We start from the raw sequence: 21929 nt of genomic DNA, 5'->3' as shown, positions 1-21929 counted from the left end.
ACTTCTCATTCATCCTTCCTTTATTTGCACGCAGGGTAAAGGTCGGAACAGCCGGTATCAACTTACTATACCCTATATTTGTCTTATAACTGATTCATCGAAAATGCAATAACTTTATTGATAACGCAGATACTTGAGACATTTTTCAAAATTTACATTATACCAAATACCTCGATAAAACGTAGTTTGTAGATAGGTTTTCACACATTAGTTGACCAAAATAACAGGAGGAATCACGTCTGGAAAGTTATACTTTTCGAGCTGATGCGCGCGCATTGGTAACGAAACCACGTATTGTAGATAGTTTTTCCTCAGTACAGAAAAGAAGTTCGTTGGGACAAGAAAAGAAATTTAAGGTGTGCAAATTTTTTTTTTCTGACCCTTTGTTTCGATTATAAATGCAGTGTTTTAATTATTGGCGAATCGCAATCCTTAGCACACAAACTTGTGATTGCATAGACATACATACATACTTGTGGGTGTAACCGGAGAGTTAATACATTTTGTGAAAAAATTGGGAACCAGTAAATTGTTTGACCAAGTAATTAAAGTCAGTATATGATTTATACAGACTAATTCATGCCCTCTGAAGCAGATATTTAGGATTTTGAGGACAATTTTTATTTTATAATACGTTTTTTTGTTTTGTTGTTTCTGTTTGTAGTTAAAAAAAGGAACATGTTTTACGGAAACTGCATAGGTCGCTGTGACCAGCTGGCTGGTCCGCCACCCGACTTCATTCTATCGATGCCGCCGCCACCGCTGCCACTGTTTCTCATTTCAAAACCTGCGACAGTAGACGCTTTGATTTCCTTAAATGAGTCTCAGCCATGTTTCGCCACATTTATGTGTAGACAGGCGCACAACCGAAACGAGAGTGGCAATGCAATAATGGAACTGGTGCGAAACGACTCTAAAAGTCTCGAGAACCTTTGGCTCTTCATCTCATTCTGTGTTGGAATTTTCGTGCTGGGATGTTTCTTGGCTCTTATAGTGATTCGCTGCAGGGAGTAATTTGATCTATAACAAAGTTATCTAAACCCTATTTAAAAATATCTTTTTAATTAAAGGTATTTCTTCTCCTATCATGACGCCAACATTAAGCAGACTACTATCAATGCTCTTGGTGAAGCCGCCAAGTCAAATGCCTTCACTTCCGGCGGCATTTTGTATCCCTGTGCCACGGCTAACAGTAGGGATCTACTCCAGAGTCAGCTGGTCAACGACAGTCGCCTGCTGTGGGCCACTCTAACTCCTCATGGCACCCGGCACTTTATCATTGAAAACTCGCAGGACGGCGGGCACTACGAATCTGTTGATTATCGTGGAAAATCTCAGCACCAAGTTTTTCGCGGATATGCCAAGCACTCCCAGTCTTTTGTGAAGGTAAGAGGTTTACGTACCTACATAAAGGGTATGTAAGTATATGTTATATAAAAAACTTAAAAATTACATTATAGTACAAAAATAAAATAAATGAGGATATAAAAATAGGACCCTAAAAAGGCTGCAGATAGGCTCCATTACATTTAAAAGTCTAATATTTATACAAACATTTACAATGCTTGTCTTCAAAAAACCTGTCATACAATTTACTGAAATTATTCCAATTAACCATAAAACAATAAAAAATCGAAAAGAAAGCATAGGAATCCAATAAACAATACTTCAGAGGGCTCGAAACTTATATTCACTTGCACTGGAAAATTACTGATTTTATACCCTTTCAGAGAGTTTTATAGTTTTGGTCAAAAGTGTAGAAGTGAAGGACACATCTCCGACTCTATAAAGTATATACATTATTGATCAGAATGACCTCCTTACGATCAGTTGACATAAGCACGTCCATCTGTCTGTTTCTACGCGAACTGGCCTCTCAGTTTTGAAGCAATAGACTCGAAACTGCATACATTTATTATTTTCTGAAACTAATTATTAGCTCTAAGCTTAATGCAAATAATATAGTTTATTGAGTTTTACATAGTTTTCATAATAATCAAACAAAACTTACGGTTCAGAACGTACGCAAAATAGAAGTTGATTTGAGTTTAATGTAAAATAGAGTGTTTAAATAAGAAAATATCTTCAATGGTTTTTTTTCAAATTGAATTAAGTTTCGGTTCGGAAGGTCGGGATGTCGGGAACGTACTTTTTACCTACAGCCAATTTTAACCAACAACAACAGCTTTTCCTTTGCCTACAAAGCAAGTACAATAAATCGATGTGATTGGCCGCGAATTCAGCGTAACACTGACAATAAGTTAAATGTTACTTAAATATTAATGTTACTTAAACCCCTTAAATATAAAATGTTTTTATTATTTTCCCCATTTTCTTCTTTTGTGACCCAGAATAAAGTATTTGGTGCAAACATACCAACATATATAAAACAATACCGGACTTCTAAAGCCGAGTATCTTTATTTTCTTCTTTATATTTTACCAGGTACTCATCTTTTCCGCCCACAATTTAACTAACTTTTAAAGTTAAACCTTGGATTCTCAGAAAAAAAATTGTTGCATAGAAACAGAAACTTCAGCCCCCCTACGTCCGATTCAGCAGGGAAGCAGAATAACAAAGTCTATAACTTCTCTAAAAATTATATAACTTCTTTAAAAAATATCTCTAAAAATTATCCGCTTCGTCTAAATTTTGATTTGTGGGTGTAAATTGGCCATTAGAACAGTTTGGCATCAAAACATTTTTCAAAAAAATTGCACTGGCGCGCATAGCTCAATTTTTTATTTGTGATAATCTATTTTTGTGATTTGTGGGGGAAAACATTTAAAATCAAAGTTAAACTGCGTGGGTATTGTAGGGGTCTCCATGCCAAATCCTATATCTTTATCTCTTATAGTCTCACAGATCCACGCGTTCATATGGACGGACAGACAGACGGACATGGCTATTGATGCTAATCAAGAATATATATACTTTATGGGGTCGGAGATGATTCCTTCTCCATGTTTCATACATTCACACGACTACAATATACATCTGTAAACTTCGAGTACCGGGAATAAAAAAAAGAAAATGTTGTTTGCACTTCAAAACTATTTTCTACGCAAACTAGTCTCTCAGTTTTAAAGCTATCGACTTGAAAATTTGCACACACCCTTCTTTTCTTTGTACCCAGTGCGGAACGAACAAGATCGGCTGACTATATCCTATAGCTGGCATATAACTGATGGATCGGAAATGCTATAACTTTAGTGTTTTTATTTTTGATTGATATTTGATTTTTCGCAAAATAATACGACATACCAAATTTCATAAGGATCAGCAAACTATATTCGATTTTTGCGATATATATCCGTGTTTAACTGCAAGGGTATTATAACTTTGGCTCCGCCCGAAGTTAGCTTTCCTTTCTTGTTTTAATTAAATTATGTTAGGTTAGGTGTAGACGGCTGTCGGATTTAACATCCGACACAAGATACATTAAATTACTTACATCACATTTTTTTAAGTCATAGCTGCCCTGCATATAAACTATTTAACCTGTTTTCGTAAGATCAGCAAGCTATGCCTTTTTATAAATTCTAATGGTTCCTGTAATATATGTATATACATCAGTGGTCGGCACCCCAATGCATTGATATGATTTTAACGCATTAGGGTTAGTAACAATTGCAGAAAGAAGGCTGTGAGCATGACGTTTCACACATTTATATTGTGTGTGTGAGGCAGAGCTCGGGCAGAGAAATTTCCTATGCCCTTGGGATTGGGCCGTGCCGACCACTGATATACATGTATGAAAAATGTACACTCTGTATTTTAACATTATGATTATGTTCTCTAGTCTTTTGACAATAATGGCTTCGTTGATTATGACTATGAAGACCCCACGCCCTTAATGGAATCATATCACGACGACATGGACTCTGGATACCAAGAGCCTCACGATGTTACAGGATCTCTAAAGTGTTCTCCAATGCGTGTTCTGGACCCTAAAAACGAGACCTCGTCCAGCGTCGAATCGCAGTACAACTCCCCCTCGAAATTCAACAGCGGCTCAAAATCCGGCCCTGAATCAAGTACACTAACCACGAGCCGCAAGACAACGCTCTGCCGCCGGATCAGTGACGCATCCTCACACAACGGAACATCGATGTAAGGAGCAGTACGGATCAGCCAAAGACTACTAAGAACTACTAAGGACTAAGTATTTTAAATTAAAAGGCAGTCTGGGTCAGTAGTGGTCCAGTCCGTCTATACATAACAAAAATTTACTGTTCCAATTTACTGATATTTTTATTATTTTAATGCTTTGTATGTTTTGAGTCTGGTGTAGCTCTGACAAGGAACCAAAGAACCTTGTGGAAATTCCCTTGTTTAAATATCTCAGTTTCGCCTTTACTGCACGATAGAATAGAAAAGATTTTATATAATCCAAATCCTGCGAAGGACGCATACGCACAGTTAAGCTAAGATTTAATTAAGCTTATTAAGATAAAGTCAGATAGTGTACTATATTTACGCATAATACTCGCGCCGTCATAAGCAGTATGTACACTCGTACATATACATACATACATAAAACATAAATATTGAAACTATGCGTATAAACTAATAGCTCAGTTCGATCAAAGTCTATGATTTTGAAACTGAAATATTTAATAAAACTTACTTTTTAAAAATACTAATATATAATAAAAATCCATTTATTTTTTGTTTTTATCAAATTTTCAATAAAGAGTGCAAAAATTGAAAAGCGAACAAAATTTTTTTTTAAGTTTATTAGATTTGTTTTACTGATGTAATTTAGAAATCTCGGAAGTATCATACTATATATGCCCTATATGTCCTCGTAAGTATTATTTTTTGAACGTTTCCTGGAGTGTAATGCCTTTTGTGGTCAGGAATGTTGTATGCAGGTGAATAGGCTAGGATAACTTTATGTTTTTTTTGGAATGAAAGCCTTAATTTTTAAAATAAATATTGAATTTCAAGAATTAACGTTTCAATATAGCCCTGCAGGGGCTACTCTAATTAATAGATCTAATAGGGCTACTCTAGGGCTATAGGGCTACTCTCTATCTAATAGGGGCTAGCCCCTACTCTAATTTCGTTCTGAAAGAATATTTGTGTAAAGAATAAATATTTACATACAAAGATAATATACATTCTTGGTCAGAATTCCCATCCAAGCTAATATATCCATCTTTGCGCCCATCTGTGATTAATTATTTTATCACAGAAGCCGCGATATATTAAAGCCGCGAAAATATATCTTGAATCGCATTAGTCCAGAGCTATCTTTCAAATATTAGTTTTTATGCCCTTGCAGAGGGTATTAAGGAAGACAAAGAGACATCTCCGACCCTATAAAGTATATATATTCTTGATCAGGATCACCTCCTGAGTTGATATTGGTTGGTAAGTTGGTAATTGGTAAAAATATCAACTTTGTTACTTTTGAAGATAAAAGCTTGGGACTTTTTTTTTAGATTTTGTATTGTAATAAACTAGTTATATTATGTTATTTTCATAAGGATCCCAACTATATCTCATGTGTGCGATATATATCCGGTTTTATCCGGTTTTAGCTTTTCTTTTTGTTTTAAATTGTATAAACATCTGAAAAATTTTTTGGTATAATTCTTTTAAGATTTTTGGAAACCAGTGGAAATACTCGGCTAATCTTAATGAGCAATGCTCTACCACATTGAGATAAAATATTAAAAAAATAATTATTTTAATTTTAAAAAATTCTCAATTAAAAATCCAATGAATTATATAAATATTTCAAATTTAATCTGAGCACCTGAGAATATTGAAACTGCCAATAGATTAGGAACACACTGATTAGGTGATATTTGCGCGTTTAAGAACTTAAGATGCTTTTAATCCAGTCGTTTAGGTGAACTTCGATCACATTAACTTGGCTGTAGTTCTTTAAGTTGAATTGGTTGAAAGCAGTGGTCAGATGAATGACGGCCGACACAAAGTCGCTTAGGCGCAGTGTACCATCTTTGCGAATGTAGCGCTGTATGAGGCAGTTCATAATGTCGGTGCTGAGCTGAAAACCAATGTCGCAGAGGGCGTCGCGTAAGCGTTCGCCCCGCAAAATTCCAGCTTTTTCTTTGGTGTACATCTTGAAAACGCCCTGCCAGGACTTAAGATTCACCATAAAGGTCTTAAACTGCAGAAAGGTAATGCGCCCACTGCCAGACTTATCTTGAAGCGCAATCACCTGACGACATATGTCAATGTTGGCACAACCCTTTATGTAGTCATTGGGAAGGCAGGCTTCAAGAAGCTCATGAAGCTCGAAACAGTTGATAGTCTTGTTTTCATCAGCTATCTGCATGTAAATGGGCTCGTACTGGCATACGTTCTTTTCCTTACTACCGCTTTCCTCAGTCTTGAGAGCGGGAAATGGGTCAAGCAGTATCATGGTCTCTGTTTCAAGGCAGGAAAGCCTTAAGGATTCTGTACCCAGGATCCGCACCGTAAAATGTGCTTCCTCACCTGGCTCGTAAGTAGTAGGAATAAGTACGTAGTGACCCACTTCCAGCTGCGTGTGATAGCTTACGTGTCGTGTGTTTCCGTAATCCGAATTAAGAAGGCTCACGTGACTTTTAAAAAAGTCCTTCGGTAAGCACTCATTGAAACCGTAGTCACGGTCCCATGTGTACATTGTGAATCCAATCACTTTTGGCTCTACAGCTGTGTGCTGGTTGAGGGCGATTACGACATCTTGCCGATCCTGTATAGAAATTAATAGCTGGGGGTTTATGTGAAACGATTCGTGGTTTCGACAACCTCCAGCCGTCACTCCGCGTTTCCATTGGCCTTGGTACATTTTAATTTTCCAATGAAAAGGGCGATTTTTCAGCACCTCCTCGTCGTTGGCCGTGTCCGAGTCGAGGTAGACTACTTCCAAGTTGGTGAAGATCTGTACAAATTCGCAAAATGATATCCAAAATTCGCCTGGGCCCAGGTGAGTGATCAAACGTTCTTGCTCCGCTTGTGAAACACGTTCCCACATCTTTGAGAGTGGCGACCAATCACCGAGGAAATTCGTTTTTTCCCCGAAGGGTTTGGTTGAAAATGTATCCCTCAAGCTTATTAACTGCACGGAGTCGCCCATGAGGGTCTCTACTTTATCTAAACCGGAAAGCCTGAAAAAAACAGTGAAACTCATTTTAACTTTCAAATTATTATCTTATTCCAATTTAATATTTGGGATCAAAGACACCATATTGTATCGTTAAATTATATGATTCTAAAACTTTTGGTGCCAACTAAATAATTTATATCAAACTCAATCATTCCATTAAACCACTGAGAAAGCTTGAAACAAATCTACGTCCACTATTGACAAGAACTATAAATAATAATTGGCAAATAATAAAATAAATGAAGGTAAAAATCACAAAAAATTTGTGAAAAATAAAACTAAAAGTTTGTTTTTAAATGTTTTTTTCGCGATTTACAAATCAGCTGAGCTGAGCGACTTGTTTCTGTAAAAAAGAATGGGATGACGATAGAAATTGTGCACTGCGATTGACACATAACCATTTTTTTTATATAAGGGCCGATATGTATATATCCAAAATCTGCTTATTACAAAACTAAATCACGATATGTTTGAGTTAATATGCCCAGCATTTGGTGCCCAGCGTGTCTTTAGTTTGCAAACATTTTAAATTTGCTTGATATTTTCAAATACATATATCTCGAAATAGCCTGTTATTCTGATACTCTGGGCCATTCCGAAAATTGTACAGTGAATCTGAATTATTGAAATAAAGTGTATGTAACGATACTTAAAGATTTGATACCTATAATTGATGTTTAACAGGATCCCATTGGGAAGTCGTTCCGCTACGTTTTTTTTCTGAACCGAAACGTTTTTAGTCGCCAGGCAGGTGACTATGCAGGTTGTGGCTAATTGATCCTTAAGTGTCTGTGGTCGAATGGTGTCCTTAACGATTGGCATGCAGCGCACTACACCTCCGAGTAAGTCGGTAAGTCCGTCGGACCGCGTACCATACTTAAGGGCTTCATAAGAGCCGTGAAGCTTGGCGATAGCCTTCTCTAGAAGCGCAGCCCAAAAACATTGAGAGCCCTGTGGCTGCATAAACGCCAGGCGACCGTTGATTGTGGGCAGGCGATCATCAACAAGCACCTCGATCCATTCGCCGCACCACCATAGCCGAAAGCGAAAGACGCCATGTGCCTTAGCAAGAGTTTGATCAGCGGGCACGACGCGGTAGAACAGATTCCTTAGCGAACATAGCACGCCCAAGCATGAGACTAGCCAGCGGTCTCCCATTTTCCCGGGCACCACGTCAAACTCGGCACCCTCGCTAAGGAAGACCGCCTGAGTGTGGTTTAGCTCTGCGATCCGCTTCCATTGAAAAGTAAATGGAGGTGTCTGGTAATAAAAAACGGAGGATTGCAAGGCGGGGAAATCGGGGTCCTCCCATAGTATGTTCTTCGCCTGACAGTCGCCTAATATACGCTCGTATTTGGATCCCATTGACGCCATTGTCGAAACTGCTTACATTCTTTCCGTTGGTCCCGATTCTAATATTTAAATTTCATCCACGGCAGCACCGATTAAATTGTGTTTTACGCGTAGGCTGGCTCGCAGCTTGTTGTAAGCAAAGTGAAAGTTAATAACCTGCATAAATACACACTACCAACTAGTTGATCTGCGACGAGCTGAACTGAGCCTAGCTCTGAAAAAACAATCTAAGGTTGTCCACGAACCGGTTCGGTTCATTTACGTGAACGATATAATTGAGACGAAACACTGGCTCAAATACCGACTGGTTCCAGGTAGTTGATAAACTTCTCTTGGTTTCCAACTCATTGAAATACATTTGTATGTATGTTACATATCTTACAAGGGACCGAATACGGTCTAAGAAACGGCCGACAAAGCCGACAGCCGTCTAAGCCTATGCATGTATGTATGTACATACATACATTAGGGTGGCATGAGTGTTAATTGTAATACTTTATGTAACTACCATTTTTATATCGGAATTTATTTAATAGCCATTTGCATAATACGTTTGACTTAAATTCATTAATAAATTTATTTTCCATTAAAACATCAAAAAATCGTCTGGAGAGAAGTGGGACTTTATCATTAAATAAAAACATTTTATTTTCATATCGTTCTGGACTAGGGGCTAAAACTTAAGCCAGTAAAAAAATAGATCCTGTATCTATCATTACAAAATTTTTTAAAAATGTGAGTGTTTTTTTTGTTTAAAACAATAAGAACGGTCATAAGCTCAAAAATAATTAAACATCTATTCATATATTCTCGAGTTGCAATTCTTGGTCATGTGGATTCCAATCCTAGGTCCTTCCGATCTAATTTTTAGATCCTCTTCGTATTCTTTGTAAGAATTGCAACCCATTTTCCCATTTGTTATTAATTGATTATTAAGGGTCTGCTAGCATAATTTAGCCTTACTTTTAATTATAATAATTTAAAATAACAGATCATGTTTAATAATAAATAAATTAAAAAATTAAAATTAAAAATTTGTAGCAGAGAAAATTACCTTAAAGTTTGTTAATTGTAATAATAAAACAGTGCTACAAAAAAAAAAAAAAAAAAAAAAAAACAAGAAGGGATATTGATATATGTAGTTAAAGCAGAATATATATCGAAAAAATAGCATATAGTTGGTCGATCCTTCTGAGAATATCATAATACTGCCAATTTATTACAATGAAAAATCTAAAAAAAAGTCCCAAGCTTCAAGAACACCAAAATTGGTATTTTTACCAAATACCATTTGCGATCGTTCAGTTATATGACAGCTATAAGATATAATCGGCCGATTGATATGAAATTTGGTTGGTGGGATAAACTGACCAAAAATAGAATCTGTACGAAGTTCAAGCTTTCAATCTTCAAAAACACGAAAGTTGGCTCATTTCCGATTGTTCAGTTATGTATATGGCAGCTATAGGTTATAGTCAGCCAAAAATAGCACTCGTACAAAATCTGAACTCTCTAACTTTAAAAACACCAAAGTTATAGCGTTTCCGATCAATAAGTTATATGGCAGCTATAGGATATAGTCGGCCGATCCCGGCCGTTCCGACTTATATACTGCGTGAAAAGGAAAAAAGACTAGCTTTAAAACTGAGAAACTAGTTCGCGTAGAAACTGACAGATAGTCGGACATGCTCACTTCAACTCATGAGGTGATCCTGATCAAGAATATATATACTTTATGGGGTCGGAGATGTCTCCTTCACTGCGTTGCACACTTTTGACCAAAATTACAATACTCTCTGCAAGGGATTAACAGACAGACAAGGGTATAACAGAACGGACAGCTATAGTCGAGTTTCACGACTATGTTATACACGGTACCCATCTCTTTTACCCGCACTTAAACGAACCTTAAAACAGTGGTGGGCAAAACGCAAACATGCGAACATGAGCGAAAAAAACGTAGTTTTTTATTTAATTTTTCGTTAATTCAAAAGTTGGAATGGGCACTAAAATAGTGTATGTTTTTTAGAGAAAGCTTTTCTAGCAGCAGTTCTTAAACAATCTATATTTTATATGGAGAAAACTTGTTCTAACCAAATTTTGAGAAAATTTTTCTCAGTCGAAAAATTTATTTTTTTGTTAATTTTATTTTTAATTTTCCCCTGTCCAATGAGGAAAAATGGGAGCAAATGAGAGAGCTTCTAAAAAAATTTGAGGGTGCTGACAGTGTACTGAAAATATACTGACAGTGTTCCGGCAGCGCTGCGGCATGTAAAATGAGAGTTTGCCCACCACTGCCTTAAAAGGTTAAGCATAGTACTGAGTTGACGAAAATCCGCTGTTGAAAATCCGATAACGATATCGCACTTTATTCAGCTACCGAGCTAGTGTGACCAAAAAAATTAAGAAATATGGTAATACTGAACAGCTGTTGTTTGTAAACAAAAAACCAATAAGCAAAAATTAATTCAAATTAATTGGATGTTTGTGTTTTGTTGATGTATCTCGCCGTTAAGGAGCTGATTAAGAAAAAGAAAACTGGGTCAAAATCAAAATCAATCAAAAATCATTTCAAATTTTATGGAATTAAAATGCCCCTTGTGGGTCAAAGCCCATATTATGGGCTTCGTCTTGATCGCACTAATTAATTTCAACTTATCCTCGCGCGCCATAAATTTTTCGGGCCGACTATTTTTTTGTTTGGTCAATTGACCCTCCATGTCACACCTATAAAAATAAATTCAAATATTTCTTTTAACTCCCCGAGAGCAGCTGTTTATTTTTTTTGATCCGGCAACACGATTAAAATCGATAACAAAAATTTTCGTCAACTCAGTACCCGCAAAATCTAGAAGGCAAAAATTTCTTCTTCTTTCCTTTTTTACACCGTTTTTTTATATGCAGTTTGACAGCTGTCACTCGTTGGGCAGCGGATTTTCGTCAACTCAGTACTATGCTTTATTGTTATGGATTTTCAGGAACACATTTTTGTTGCATCCTTTACGCTTGGACAAAACAACAAGCCTACGGCCACACTACCAATTCGGTAGGGAAACAGACTAAAAAGTCTTTTACTCTTCTAAAAATTATCCGATTTGGTTGATCTTTGATTTGTTGGTGTAGATTGGCCATCATTAGATTTTGTCTTCAAAACATTTTCCAAAAACATTTTTACATTACATTAACGAACTGGGGCTACAACCAGATTTCTGTTTTGGGGGCGGGAGTAGGCGAGGAATTTTTCAAGTGACATGTTTGAAATATTCATAGCACCCTAAAAACCTTGATTTATGAAACATATTTATGAAAAACCCGTTTCGCCAAAAAATTTCTAAACGCGTTATTTTAAACCAGTGGTCGGCACTCAATACATATGGGCTATTCCGGAGATCGTCAACCAGGACCGAAAAAATAAATGTCCATATTCCTCGATTCTTTTTTTGTAATTTGATAAATAAATATCCATTTATCATAATCTTTTGGATTCATAGCATATCCCAGCTTTTTTTTTTTTTAAAAAGCACAAAAAGTCAAAATATGTAATTTTCACCTTTTTTTTACATTTAAAGACATTTTTATGTTTATTTATTTCTCAAGGAAAACATATGATGTGTTTCTCTTTTTGTACTAAATCTCTTAATAACAATCTAATAAGACGAGAAAAATTCAAAGAGAGCGAAAAAATGTTCAATTACCTCTTAATTTGTATTTTGATTCTTATCTACATATGTTCTAATCGTACGTTCGCGACCCAAAACATAATTTTATTGTAATTGATTCGCATTAAGTGTAATCAGGTGGATGAAACTTCATGTGTTATGTCATTTTAGTGTAAACTATTGAAATATGAAAAAAAATTCAGACTTTTTCAAGAAAATTTTGTTATATTGAATTTTAAAGTGGCGTACGTTCGCTACCGTATGTACATATGACGTATGTACATATGTACGTATAAAAAATAATATTATTAAAAAAAATTATTTTTTTGTTTAACAAGCTTATAAACATTTTTATACGGATAAAAGAAGTGACAATTGAAATTAAATTAGGCTAAAATTAAAAATCACAAAAAAAAATTGGTAAAACATTATTTTTTTTCAAGAAAATATAAATTTATTTAAAAAAACAAAGAGGTAAAAAAAAAACAAAAATGATATATGGAAAAATCGTACGTTCGCGACCCGTACTTAAATTAATAAAAAAAAAACCAATGGAGATATTTAATTAAAAATAGACTCGATAGAAAGCTACATGCCTCTATTTCAAAAGTAAAGTTATTGCATTAAAATATTCCATTCCAATTCGCAGATTTTTTGATTTTGCTATAGCAAGCCAAAACCGACGTTCATTTCGCGTACGTTCGCGGACTCATGTTTTTTGCCAATATTATGAAAATGAAAAATCCATTAGAATCATAATTTACACTATGAAAATAACTCACCAAATGCTATCGGAAACAAATAAAAAAGGTATCAGAAAATGTTTTTTTCTTTAATTTTTTGGCACTAATTGCGTACGTACGTTCGCGACCCAAGGAATATAATTAAAAATATATAATTTTAAAGCATTAGTACTATTAGTAACGAATAGCAGAAAGTAGGCTGTGAGCATGACTCTTCATACGTTTATACTGGGTGTGTACCGCAGAGCTCGGTAAAAGAAAAATCCCTTGGCCCCTGGAATAGGGCCCGGCCGACCACGGTTTAAAAACGATTTTAAAATTTTCGTCGTTTTTCATTAGTTTAACGTTGACACATATGCATAATACATAATGTGTTGATACATTATGTTGATACATAATGTTGCCTCATTAATACTGAATAAAGCGAGGCGTAACGCTTTTACCGAAAAAAGTCAATTAAATCTTGAGAGCGCAACAGTGCACTGGCTTGGGCATACTGGCCGGTCCCGCATGATCCTCCGGAACACTTCCGACCAGAATGGAGTTAATGCCCTTCAGTCTGGTTATCACGCTCCTTTGCTCCTTTTTTGATTAAAATTTTTTTTTCTTTTAGCACAAAGTTTTCCTGGGGGCGCAAACATGTCTCAAGAGATTATTTTATCTTAGAAAAAAACAAGAAAGGAAAGCTAACTTCGGGCGGAGCCGAAGTTTATATACCCTTGCAGTTAAAACCGGATATATATCGCAAACATCGGATATAGTTGGCCGATCCTTATGATTACATCATAATAAAACTAATTAACTAAAATAAAAAATCTAAAAAAAGTCCCAAACTTCTATCTTCAAAAATAAGAAAGTTGATATTTCTACCAAGTACCATTTCCGATCGTTCAGTTATATGGTAGGTAGGTGAAATTTGGTAGGTTGGATCAACTGGCCAAAAATAGAATCTGTATTAAGTTTCAGCTTTCTATCTTCAAAAACACGAAAGTTGGGTCATTTGCGATCGTTCAGTTATATGGCAGCTATAAGATATAGTCGGCCGATCCTTATGAAATTTGGCATGTCGTAATGTTTTGCCAAAAATAGCTCTCGTGTCAAATTTGAACTCTCTAACTCTAAAAACACCAAAGTTATACCATTTCCGATCAATCAGTTATATGGCAGCTATAGGATATAGTCGGCCGATCCCGGCCGTTCCGACTTATATACTGCGTGCAAAGGAAAGTAGGGTGTGTGCAAAGTTTCAAGACGATAGCTTCAAAACTGAGAGACTAGTTCGCGTAGAAACGGACAGACAGACGGACATGCTCATATCAACTCAGGAGGTGATCCTGATCAAGAATATATATACTTTATAGGGTCGGAGATGTCTCCTTCACTGCGTTGCACACTTTTGGACAAAATTATAATACCCTCTGCAAGGGTATAAAAAGGTATTTGATGTCTGTTAAACATTAAAGAAGAAACGAAAGGTGCTGTCTTTTCAAAGTTATAAGCTATCATTTACTAGATTAGAGATAACTAGTTAAAAATAACTAACAAATTAAAAATGTAACCTAAAATACTTCTTGCCAAGGAAAAACTTTAAGTTCGAAAGAAACCTGTTCAAATGTTCATTACCTTTTTTATACCCTTGCAGAGGGTATTATAATTTTGTCCAAAAGTGTGCAACGCAGTGAAGGAGACATCTCCGACCCTATAAAGTATATATATTCTTGATCAGGATCACCTCCTGAGTTGATATGAGCATGTCCGTCTGTCCGTCTGTCCGTCTGTCTGTTTCTACGCAAACTAGTCTCTCAGTTTTAAAGCTATCGTCTTGAAACTTTGCACACACCCTTCTTTCCTTTGCACGCAGTATATAAGTCGGAACGGCCGGGATCGGCCGACTATATCCTATAGCTGCCATATAACTGATTGATCGGAAATGGTATAACTTTGGTGTTTTTAAAGTTAGAGAGTTCAAATATGACATGAGAGCTATTTTTGGCAAAATAATACGACATGCCAAATTTCATAAGGATCGGCCGACTATATCTTATAGCTGCCATATAACTCAACGATCGGAAATGACCCAACTTTCGTGTTTTTGAAGATAGAAAGCTGGAATTTAGTACAGACTCTATTTTTGGTTAGTTGATCCAACCTACCAAATTTCATTAGGATCGGCCGACTATATCCTATAGCTGCCATATAACTGAACGATCGGAAATGACCCAACTTTTGTGTTTTTGAAGATAGAGAGCTGGAACTTGGTACAGATTATATTTTGATCCATCCTACCAAATTTCATAAGGATCGGCCAACTATATCCGATGTTTGCGATATATATCCGGTTTTAGCTGCAAGGGTATATAAACTTCGGCTCCGCCCGAAGTTAGCTTTCCTTTCTTGTTTTTTTTTTTTTTTTTCGGTCTTTCAGAATTTGGAAATGGCTTGTGCATCAATAAGAGCATCAGCTAGCATTCCTGTATTCATCATAAAGCTTAGAGGCCCGGACGACCGAGGGGCGCTCAAGAAACGATTTGTTAGAATATATTTGCTAGAATAAGCTATTTGTAATTTATTAAGCTAGGAGGAGTTAGTAAGGAAATTTAAAATTCTATATTTTAAATTTGAGGGACAGGAAAGAGATGTTATAGAGTAGAGACCATTGTAGTTCGAACATAATACCCTAAAAGGGTCATGTAGTGCATATGTCGAACTACAACGGCTAAGGAACAGAGGACTAAAGTTTCGAGTCCTTCTATTAGGAATGTTAAATTTTAAGCGTTTTAGTAAATGCTGGCTATCTACATCCCCGTTAATAAGGTTATGCAGAAAGACTACACCGAGCATTGTCCTACGATTTGTTAAGCTAGGTAAGTTTATGAGTAAGAGTCTACTATTATAAGATGGAAGGTGAAGATTTGCATCCCAGTTTAGATTTCTAAGTGAAAAAGTTAGGAAATTCTTTTGTACGGATTCTATGCGGTCCTGATGTACTCCATATTGGGGACTCCAGACACATGAACCGTACTCCAGTATAGGACGGACCAAAAAAATGAATAATTTTTTGGTTATATAGGGGTCATTAAATTCTTTTGACCACCTTTTAATAAAACCACGGACTCCTTTAGCCTTATTAACCATTAAGGAAATATGGTCGGCAAATTTATGTTTTATGTCTAATAGGAGATCATTAACCTGGGTTAATTTTTCTAAGGCAATCCCATTAATGGAATTCGTAGCTTGCAGAGGGCAAGAACGATAAAAAGACATATGCTTGCATTTTGATCCATTAAGTATTAAATCATTAACTAAACACCATTCTTGAAAGTTATCAAGGTCATACTGGAGACTGCATTGGGCAGAGATGGATTTGTACTGAAGACAAAGCTTTACAGCAGATACATAAGAACTAGAGAGTTCGTTAAAGCAGGGGGCAAGTCATTTATAAAAAGCGTGAATAATAGCGGGCCAAGATGACTTCCTTGAGGGACGCCAGATGTAGCACGGACCAGACGGGACTGTATGTTTTTAAATAAGACTCTTTGTGTCCTTCCATCTAAATAGCTGGAGATCCACGTTAAGAGGTCTATAGGAAAACCCAGCATATTCAGTTTACTCAACAAGAGTTGAGTCTGAAGTCTGTGTAAATTACCGGTTCATCGGTTTGATATCCCTTACAAAAGCCATCTATGACAAAGGATGTCAACTCCAGTAAATTTGTGGTGGTGGAGCGACGCTTAATAAAGCCATGCTGACAGGGAGAGATGATCGAAGAGCATAGGTTTTGCAAGTGAAGGGTAATTAATTTTTCAAATAACTTTGGAATTGCCGACAACTTAGAGATGCCTCTGTAGTTGGCAGCTTCAGACTTTTTCCCTTTTTTATGTAGGGGAATTATGAATGATTCCTTCCACTTCAGGGGAAAAATTGAGGTTTCCAAAGATAAGTTGAAAAGTCTTTGAAAAGGTTTGCACAAAGCCCTGGCGCAGTATTTTAGCAAACAGCCTGGTACTCCGTCGGGGCCTGGCGAATAAATGGGTTTTACCCTTAAAAGACCAGATAATAAGTTGTTCTCAGAAAAAAACGGACAGAAAATAATATTTGCTGCTTGAATGTTATATGCGTAAGGCTGATCTGTCAAATTAGGCGGAGAGTAAGTTGTTTGAAAAAATTCTGCGAATAGATCGGCAATGGCCTGATCAGAGGTCGCAGAGAAATTTTCAAACGTAAGCAGGGGTGAAAAAGATACGTGTTTACGCTTAGTGTTTACAAAATTATAAAACTGCTTTGGATCCTGAGTAAATTGTATCCGGCAGCAGTTAATATAATTCCTATAACATTCAGCGTTATGCACAAATCAACACTACTGCAGGTTTTTTATATTTAAGTAAAAGCTTATTTTTTTTATTTTTTAGGTTAGTGAGGCACCTTGCAAACCAAGGAGGATTTGTTGAAGCGGACGGATGTTTCCAAGGCACACATGAGTCAAAAAATGTATTTAAAGAAAAATAAAATTTTTCTAAAGTGACATTAAGATCAGTGAACGCCAGAATATCAGAATGTATCGATAAGGCTATTAAGTTTCTGAAAATCAGCTTTACGGAAACAGCGAATCTTATTTACCACGCTCGGAGACATCTGATCGATACCAGGAGTTCGATTGAGACCTCCAGCATGGGGTGATATGGATCCTCTGGGGTTGAAAGGGGAAAAGCTCTGGAGAGAGCAGTACCATCAGGATCAGATACAAAACATAAGTCTAAAAGCCGACCTTGCGAATTTCAAACATGGTTGATCTGACCTAGGAACATGCCCGCGGTGAAGTCATGGTAAGTTATAAGTGACAAAGATGGTGAGTTATCGACGTTGGACCACTTTAATTCTGGGATATTGAAGTCGCTCACCAACTCGTGGTCACGATCCGTATTAAGATTAAAGACGTATCGAATGGCGGACAAATGCTGCCAATATGCAGGCGGTTCAGACATAGGAGGTATATATGAACATGTAATGTATAAAGATTTAACGGACATAGTGATTTAAACGCAAATAAATTCTATGTCACCAAACTCTTGGGATTTCACCTCTTCAGAAGCAAGAGTAAAGTCTACCGAAATGAGGATTCCACCCCCCCTTCGCTGAGGTCGATCCCGTCTAAAAGTGGTGTACTTACTTGGAAAAACTTCGGAGCTAAAGATCTCCGGATTTAACCAAGTTTCTGTAAATGCTATTATGTATATGGGATGCAAAGAAAGAACTATCAGAATATAGCTTGGGGAGTTTGCTACGTAGCCCCCTAGTATTCTGATAGGTAAGAGTTAGTGAGGAAACTAGTTTTTTGGGTTAGTGGCCAAAGAAGAGGTGGAGGGTTGGTCAGTGGTTCCGATATTGGGAAGTCTCACTCCCACTGGTTTTTTAACTTTTTTCTTCACGGAACTAGGCTGATGTTCTTGGACGAAAAGATTCTCTGGCCAAAAACTGGGAGAACAAATCGTCTTGAACATCAGCGCGGGCACACGAAACTCGAAAGAAGACGTACGCCGTGTATAATTATATTTAAATTTAGTTATGTCCTCCACCTTTCTATCGGCTTTTGTTTTGGCTTTGATATAAGCCAAGATATCAATCTCTGAAGTATCAGGGGCAAGCCGAGAAACAAATATATGTTTCGATGGAGGAATCACCTGTAAGGATTTTGGTGTCGCAGGTACGAGAACTGCAGCATCCGCAGTCGGTGCCGGTGGTCCGGACTGTGGAATACCCTTTTGGGTGACTCTAATGGGGGTTTCGTTCCCTAGGACCTGTGGCATTATTTGAAGGGATGCCATGGCGGACATATCAGACAATTGTTCATTATCCCTGAGAAATTCTGACGAATTTTTCTCAGTTCTAGCCCTTGGGGTGGCCAGAGATATAAGTGGCTGCATTAATGTCGGCTGAGTTCCAAGCGCCAAATGGAATAAAAAAAATCAAAAAATGTATCAATGCTTAACAATGCAATAACAGTTTTTATACCGTCGCAGAGGGTATTATAATTTTGTTCAAAAGTGTGCAACGCAGTCAAGGAGACATCTCCGACCCTATAAAGTGTATATATTTTTGATCAGGATCACCTCCTTTTGAATTGACCTTTGATTCTGTCCGTCTGTCTGTCTATTTCTACGCAAACTAGTCTGTCAGTTTTAAAGCTATCGACTTGAAACATTGCACACACTCTTCTTTCCTTTGCACGCAAATTTTACACGAGAGCTATTTTTGGCAGAATAATACGACATGCCAAATTTCATATGGATCAGCCAACTATATCCTATAGCTGCCACATAACTGAACGATTGGAAATGACCCAATTTTCGTGTTTTTAAAGTTAAAAAGCTGGAACTGAGTACAGAGTATATTTTTGGTCAGTTAATCCGACCTACTAAATTTCATAACGATCGGTCGACTATATCTTATAGCTGGCATATAACTGAACGATCGGAAATGGTATTTGATAAAATGTAAACGCGAGCTACGGCTGCGGAGTTCTACTTAAGACTGAATTAAAATACTTCCCGGGCTGTAATTCGAAGCCTTCGTTGGGCTTTTATGTATGTATATGTTGGGTTGTTATACCCTTGCAGAGGGTATTATAATTTTGGTCAAAAGTGTGCAACGCAGTGAAGGAGACATCTCAGACCCTATAAAGTATATATATTCTTGATCAGGATCACCTCCTGAGTTGATATGAGCATGTCCGTCTGTCCGTCTGTCTGTCCGTCTGTCTGTTTCTACGCAAACTAGTCTCTCAGTTTTAAAGCTATCGTCTTGAAACTTTGCACACACCCTTCTTTCCTTTGCACGCAGTATATAAGTCGGAACGGCCCGGATCGGCCGACTATATCCTATAGCTGCCATATAACTGATTGATCGGAAATGGTATAACTTTGGTGTTTTTAGAGTTAGAGTTCAAATTTGACATGAGAGCTATTTTTGGCAAAATAATACGACATGCCACATTTCGTAAGGATCGGCCGACTATATCCTATAGCTGCCATATAACTGAACGATCGGAAATGACCCAACTTTCGTGTTTTTGAAGATAGAAATCTGGAACTTGGTACAGATTATATATTTGGTCAGGTGATCCGACCTACCAAATTTCATTAGGATCGGCCGACTATATCCTATAGCTTCCATATAACTGAACGAATTTGGAATTTCGTAGAAATATCAACTTTCGTATTTTTGAAGATAGAAGTTTGGGACTTTTTTTAGATTTTGTTTTGTTATAAATTATAGGATTTATTATTATCAGGCATGCTCCGGTTCTCACTTTCGGTTTTTGTTTTCGTTTTGGGACCAAAACCGAGATTTTCGTTTTTAGGTGCTCCGGTTTTCACAAGTTTTTAGTTATCGTTTTGCTATCGAAACGTTTAATTTCTCATTTCTCTTGCTGCCGAAACAGGTGATTTGAGGTTTGGTCAGCAGCAAACAACGCGAAAAAATGCCTTTTTTATATTCAGTTGCGTCTTTTGTAGCCAAAAGAATTAAGGGGAAAAGCCAGAAAAACCAAGTTAAGGGAATGCCACCTTTTCAATGGATTTCATTTTCATTTCATTCCGGTGTTTTCAACAATTTTTTTTATACACTTTTAGCACATAACTAATTAAATTAAATTAATTAATTTTTAAAAAACGTATTTTACCTAATTTCAACAAATTTATCGCCATCCATTTGATTATACAAGTATTTTTAACTTGCTTTTTTATTCTATCAAAATTATGGCAGCTTGGGCGATAACTTAAGGTATCAAACTTATCGTTCGTTCACCAAAACGAAAATTGTTGTTGCCGACGGCAAAATTTGATATCCGAATTTGAGGTGGGGTCAGAAATTACTCGTTTTAAAAATAACTACAAGCCTAATTGATCTTCTAGAGGTCTTAATAGAACGACAATAAACCAATAAGTCAACTATTTTTTTCCTTTTGCAAATAAGATCCGATTTAATATAGAAAAAGGCATTTACTTTTCATTTAGGCAAGACAAATTTTTTCGTTTTTGAATTCGAAAAAATCTTGTGAAAGTGAAAACGGGAGCACCAATTTTTTCGTTTTCGTTTTCAAAACGAAAACGAAAACCGAAAGTGAGAACCGGAGCATGCCTGTTATATGGATTATATATTCCTATTCCCATAAGGATCGGCCAACTATATCCGATGTTTGCGATATATATCCGGTTTTAACTGCAAGGGTATATCAACTTCGGCTCCGCCCGAAGTTAGCTTGGCTTTCTTGTTTTATATGTGTATATATTATAGAAGTACTAGCAGTCGCAGTACAAGAGTATAGTGTGAATGTTTGTAACAGAAAAAATTATGTTTGACCTCATAAAGTTTATATGTATATTCTTCATTAGCATCAACAGCCGAGTCGATGTCGGCATGTCCGCCATAGCTATGCAGAACGACGATGGTCACTAGATGGTGATTAATCTTTCCCCTGTCAGAAATCCTTCCTGTCACAAAAAATGGAACATATCTGGCCGCCTATCAGCAGTTTAATCCTTGACCAACAAGTAAAGCCCGCGTTTGCCGAAGAGGAAGAAATAGTCCTCGCTTTTGAACACTTAGAAATCCATGTCCATGGATAGTGGATAAAACTGTAACAATGTAGTGTAGTGTATAAACTTATGATTTGGTCTCCGCTAACTCATAATTTATTCGAAGTATCTATGTATTTTTATTAGGGGCGACTGACACATGACTGTTCTGGGGCCCGGCTCCTGACCGGAGGCTAATAATTTCTGCTATGACGCGTTTGGCTAAGACACCTTAAGGAGCTACGTTGTAGGTTTTATTTATCATCCAAATCAAAAGGGGTTTCACCCCCAAACCGAAGAATATCGGTCGATCGGAAATGCCTTAACTTTAGTGTTTTTTTAAATTTAGGAGGTTGGTACACATTGTATATTTGAAGAACTATATTCCCATAGGGATATAGTTAGCGATATAAATCCGAACTTAACTCTTAAGAGTATATAAATTTCGGTACCCGACATCTTATAGTTATTATAT

The 21929-nt window shown here is 36.7% G+C and overlaps 2 protein-coding genes across 5 annotated transcripts; one reads left to right on the top strand and one right to left on the bottom strand.

Annotated features, from left to right (window-relative positions):
- Positions 1-251: 251 nt before the first annotated feature.
- Positions 252-4652, top strand: LOC108125693 (uncharacterized). Of its 3 annotated transcripts, none has more exons than XM_017241989.3 (4): positions 252-356; positions 665-1010; positions 1071-1386; positions 3803-4651. In XM_017241989.3, the coding sequence occupies exons 2-4, from the start codon at positions 679-681 to the stop codon at positions 4115-4117; spliced, it is 963 nt and encodes a 320-aa protein (XP_017097478.2). In that variant the 5' UTR covers positions 252-356; positions 665-678; the 3' UTR covers positions 4118-4651. The 3 variants fall into 3 exon arrangements, with proteins under 3 accessions (XP_017097478.2, XP_017097493.2, XP_017097485.2); XM_017242004.3 differs by lacking the exon at positions 252-356 and adding an exon at positions 453-541 and having other exon boundaries at positions 3803-4652; XM_017241996.3 differs by lacking the exon at positions 252-356 and adding an exon at positions 459-550 and having other exon boundaries at positions 3803-4652.
- Positions 4653-4692: 40 nt separating this feature from the next.
- On the bottom strand, positions 4693-21897 carry CalpC (calpain C). Of its 2 annotated transcripts, none has more exons than XM_070282943.1 (2): positions 21881-21897; positions 4693-7127 (listed from the first exon to the last, which is right to left on the bottom strand). In XM_070282943.1, exon 2 carries the CDS (start codon positions 7094-7096, stop codon positions 5828-5830), a length of 1269 nt encoding a protein of 422 aa, XP_070139044.1. In that variant the 5' UTR covers positions 7097-7127; positions 21881-21897; the 3' UTR covers positions 4693-5827. The 2 variants fall into 2 exon arrangements, with proteins under 2 accessions (XP_070139044.1, XP_017097518.1); XM_017242029.3 differs by lacking the exon at positions 21881-21897 and adding an exon at positions 7791-8871 and having other exon boundaries at positions 4702-7127.
- Positions 21898-21929: the final 32 nt, after the last annotated feature.

The sequence above is a fragment of the Drosophila bipectinata genome, chromosome XR, assembly GCF_030179905.1.
Source record: "Drosophila bipectinata strain 14024-0381.07 chromosome XR, DbipHiC1v2, whole genome shotgun sequence".
Taxonomy (NCBI): domain Eukaryota; kingdom Metazoa; phylum Arthropoda; class Insecta; order Diptera; family Drosophilidae; genus Drosophila; species Drosophila bipectinata.
Note: the sequence above shows the minus strand (reverse complement) of the source record. Positions and strands in the feature narration are given on the sequence as shown.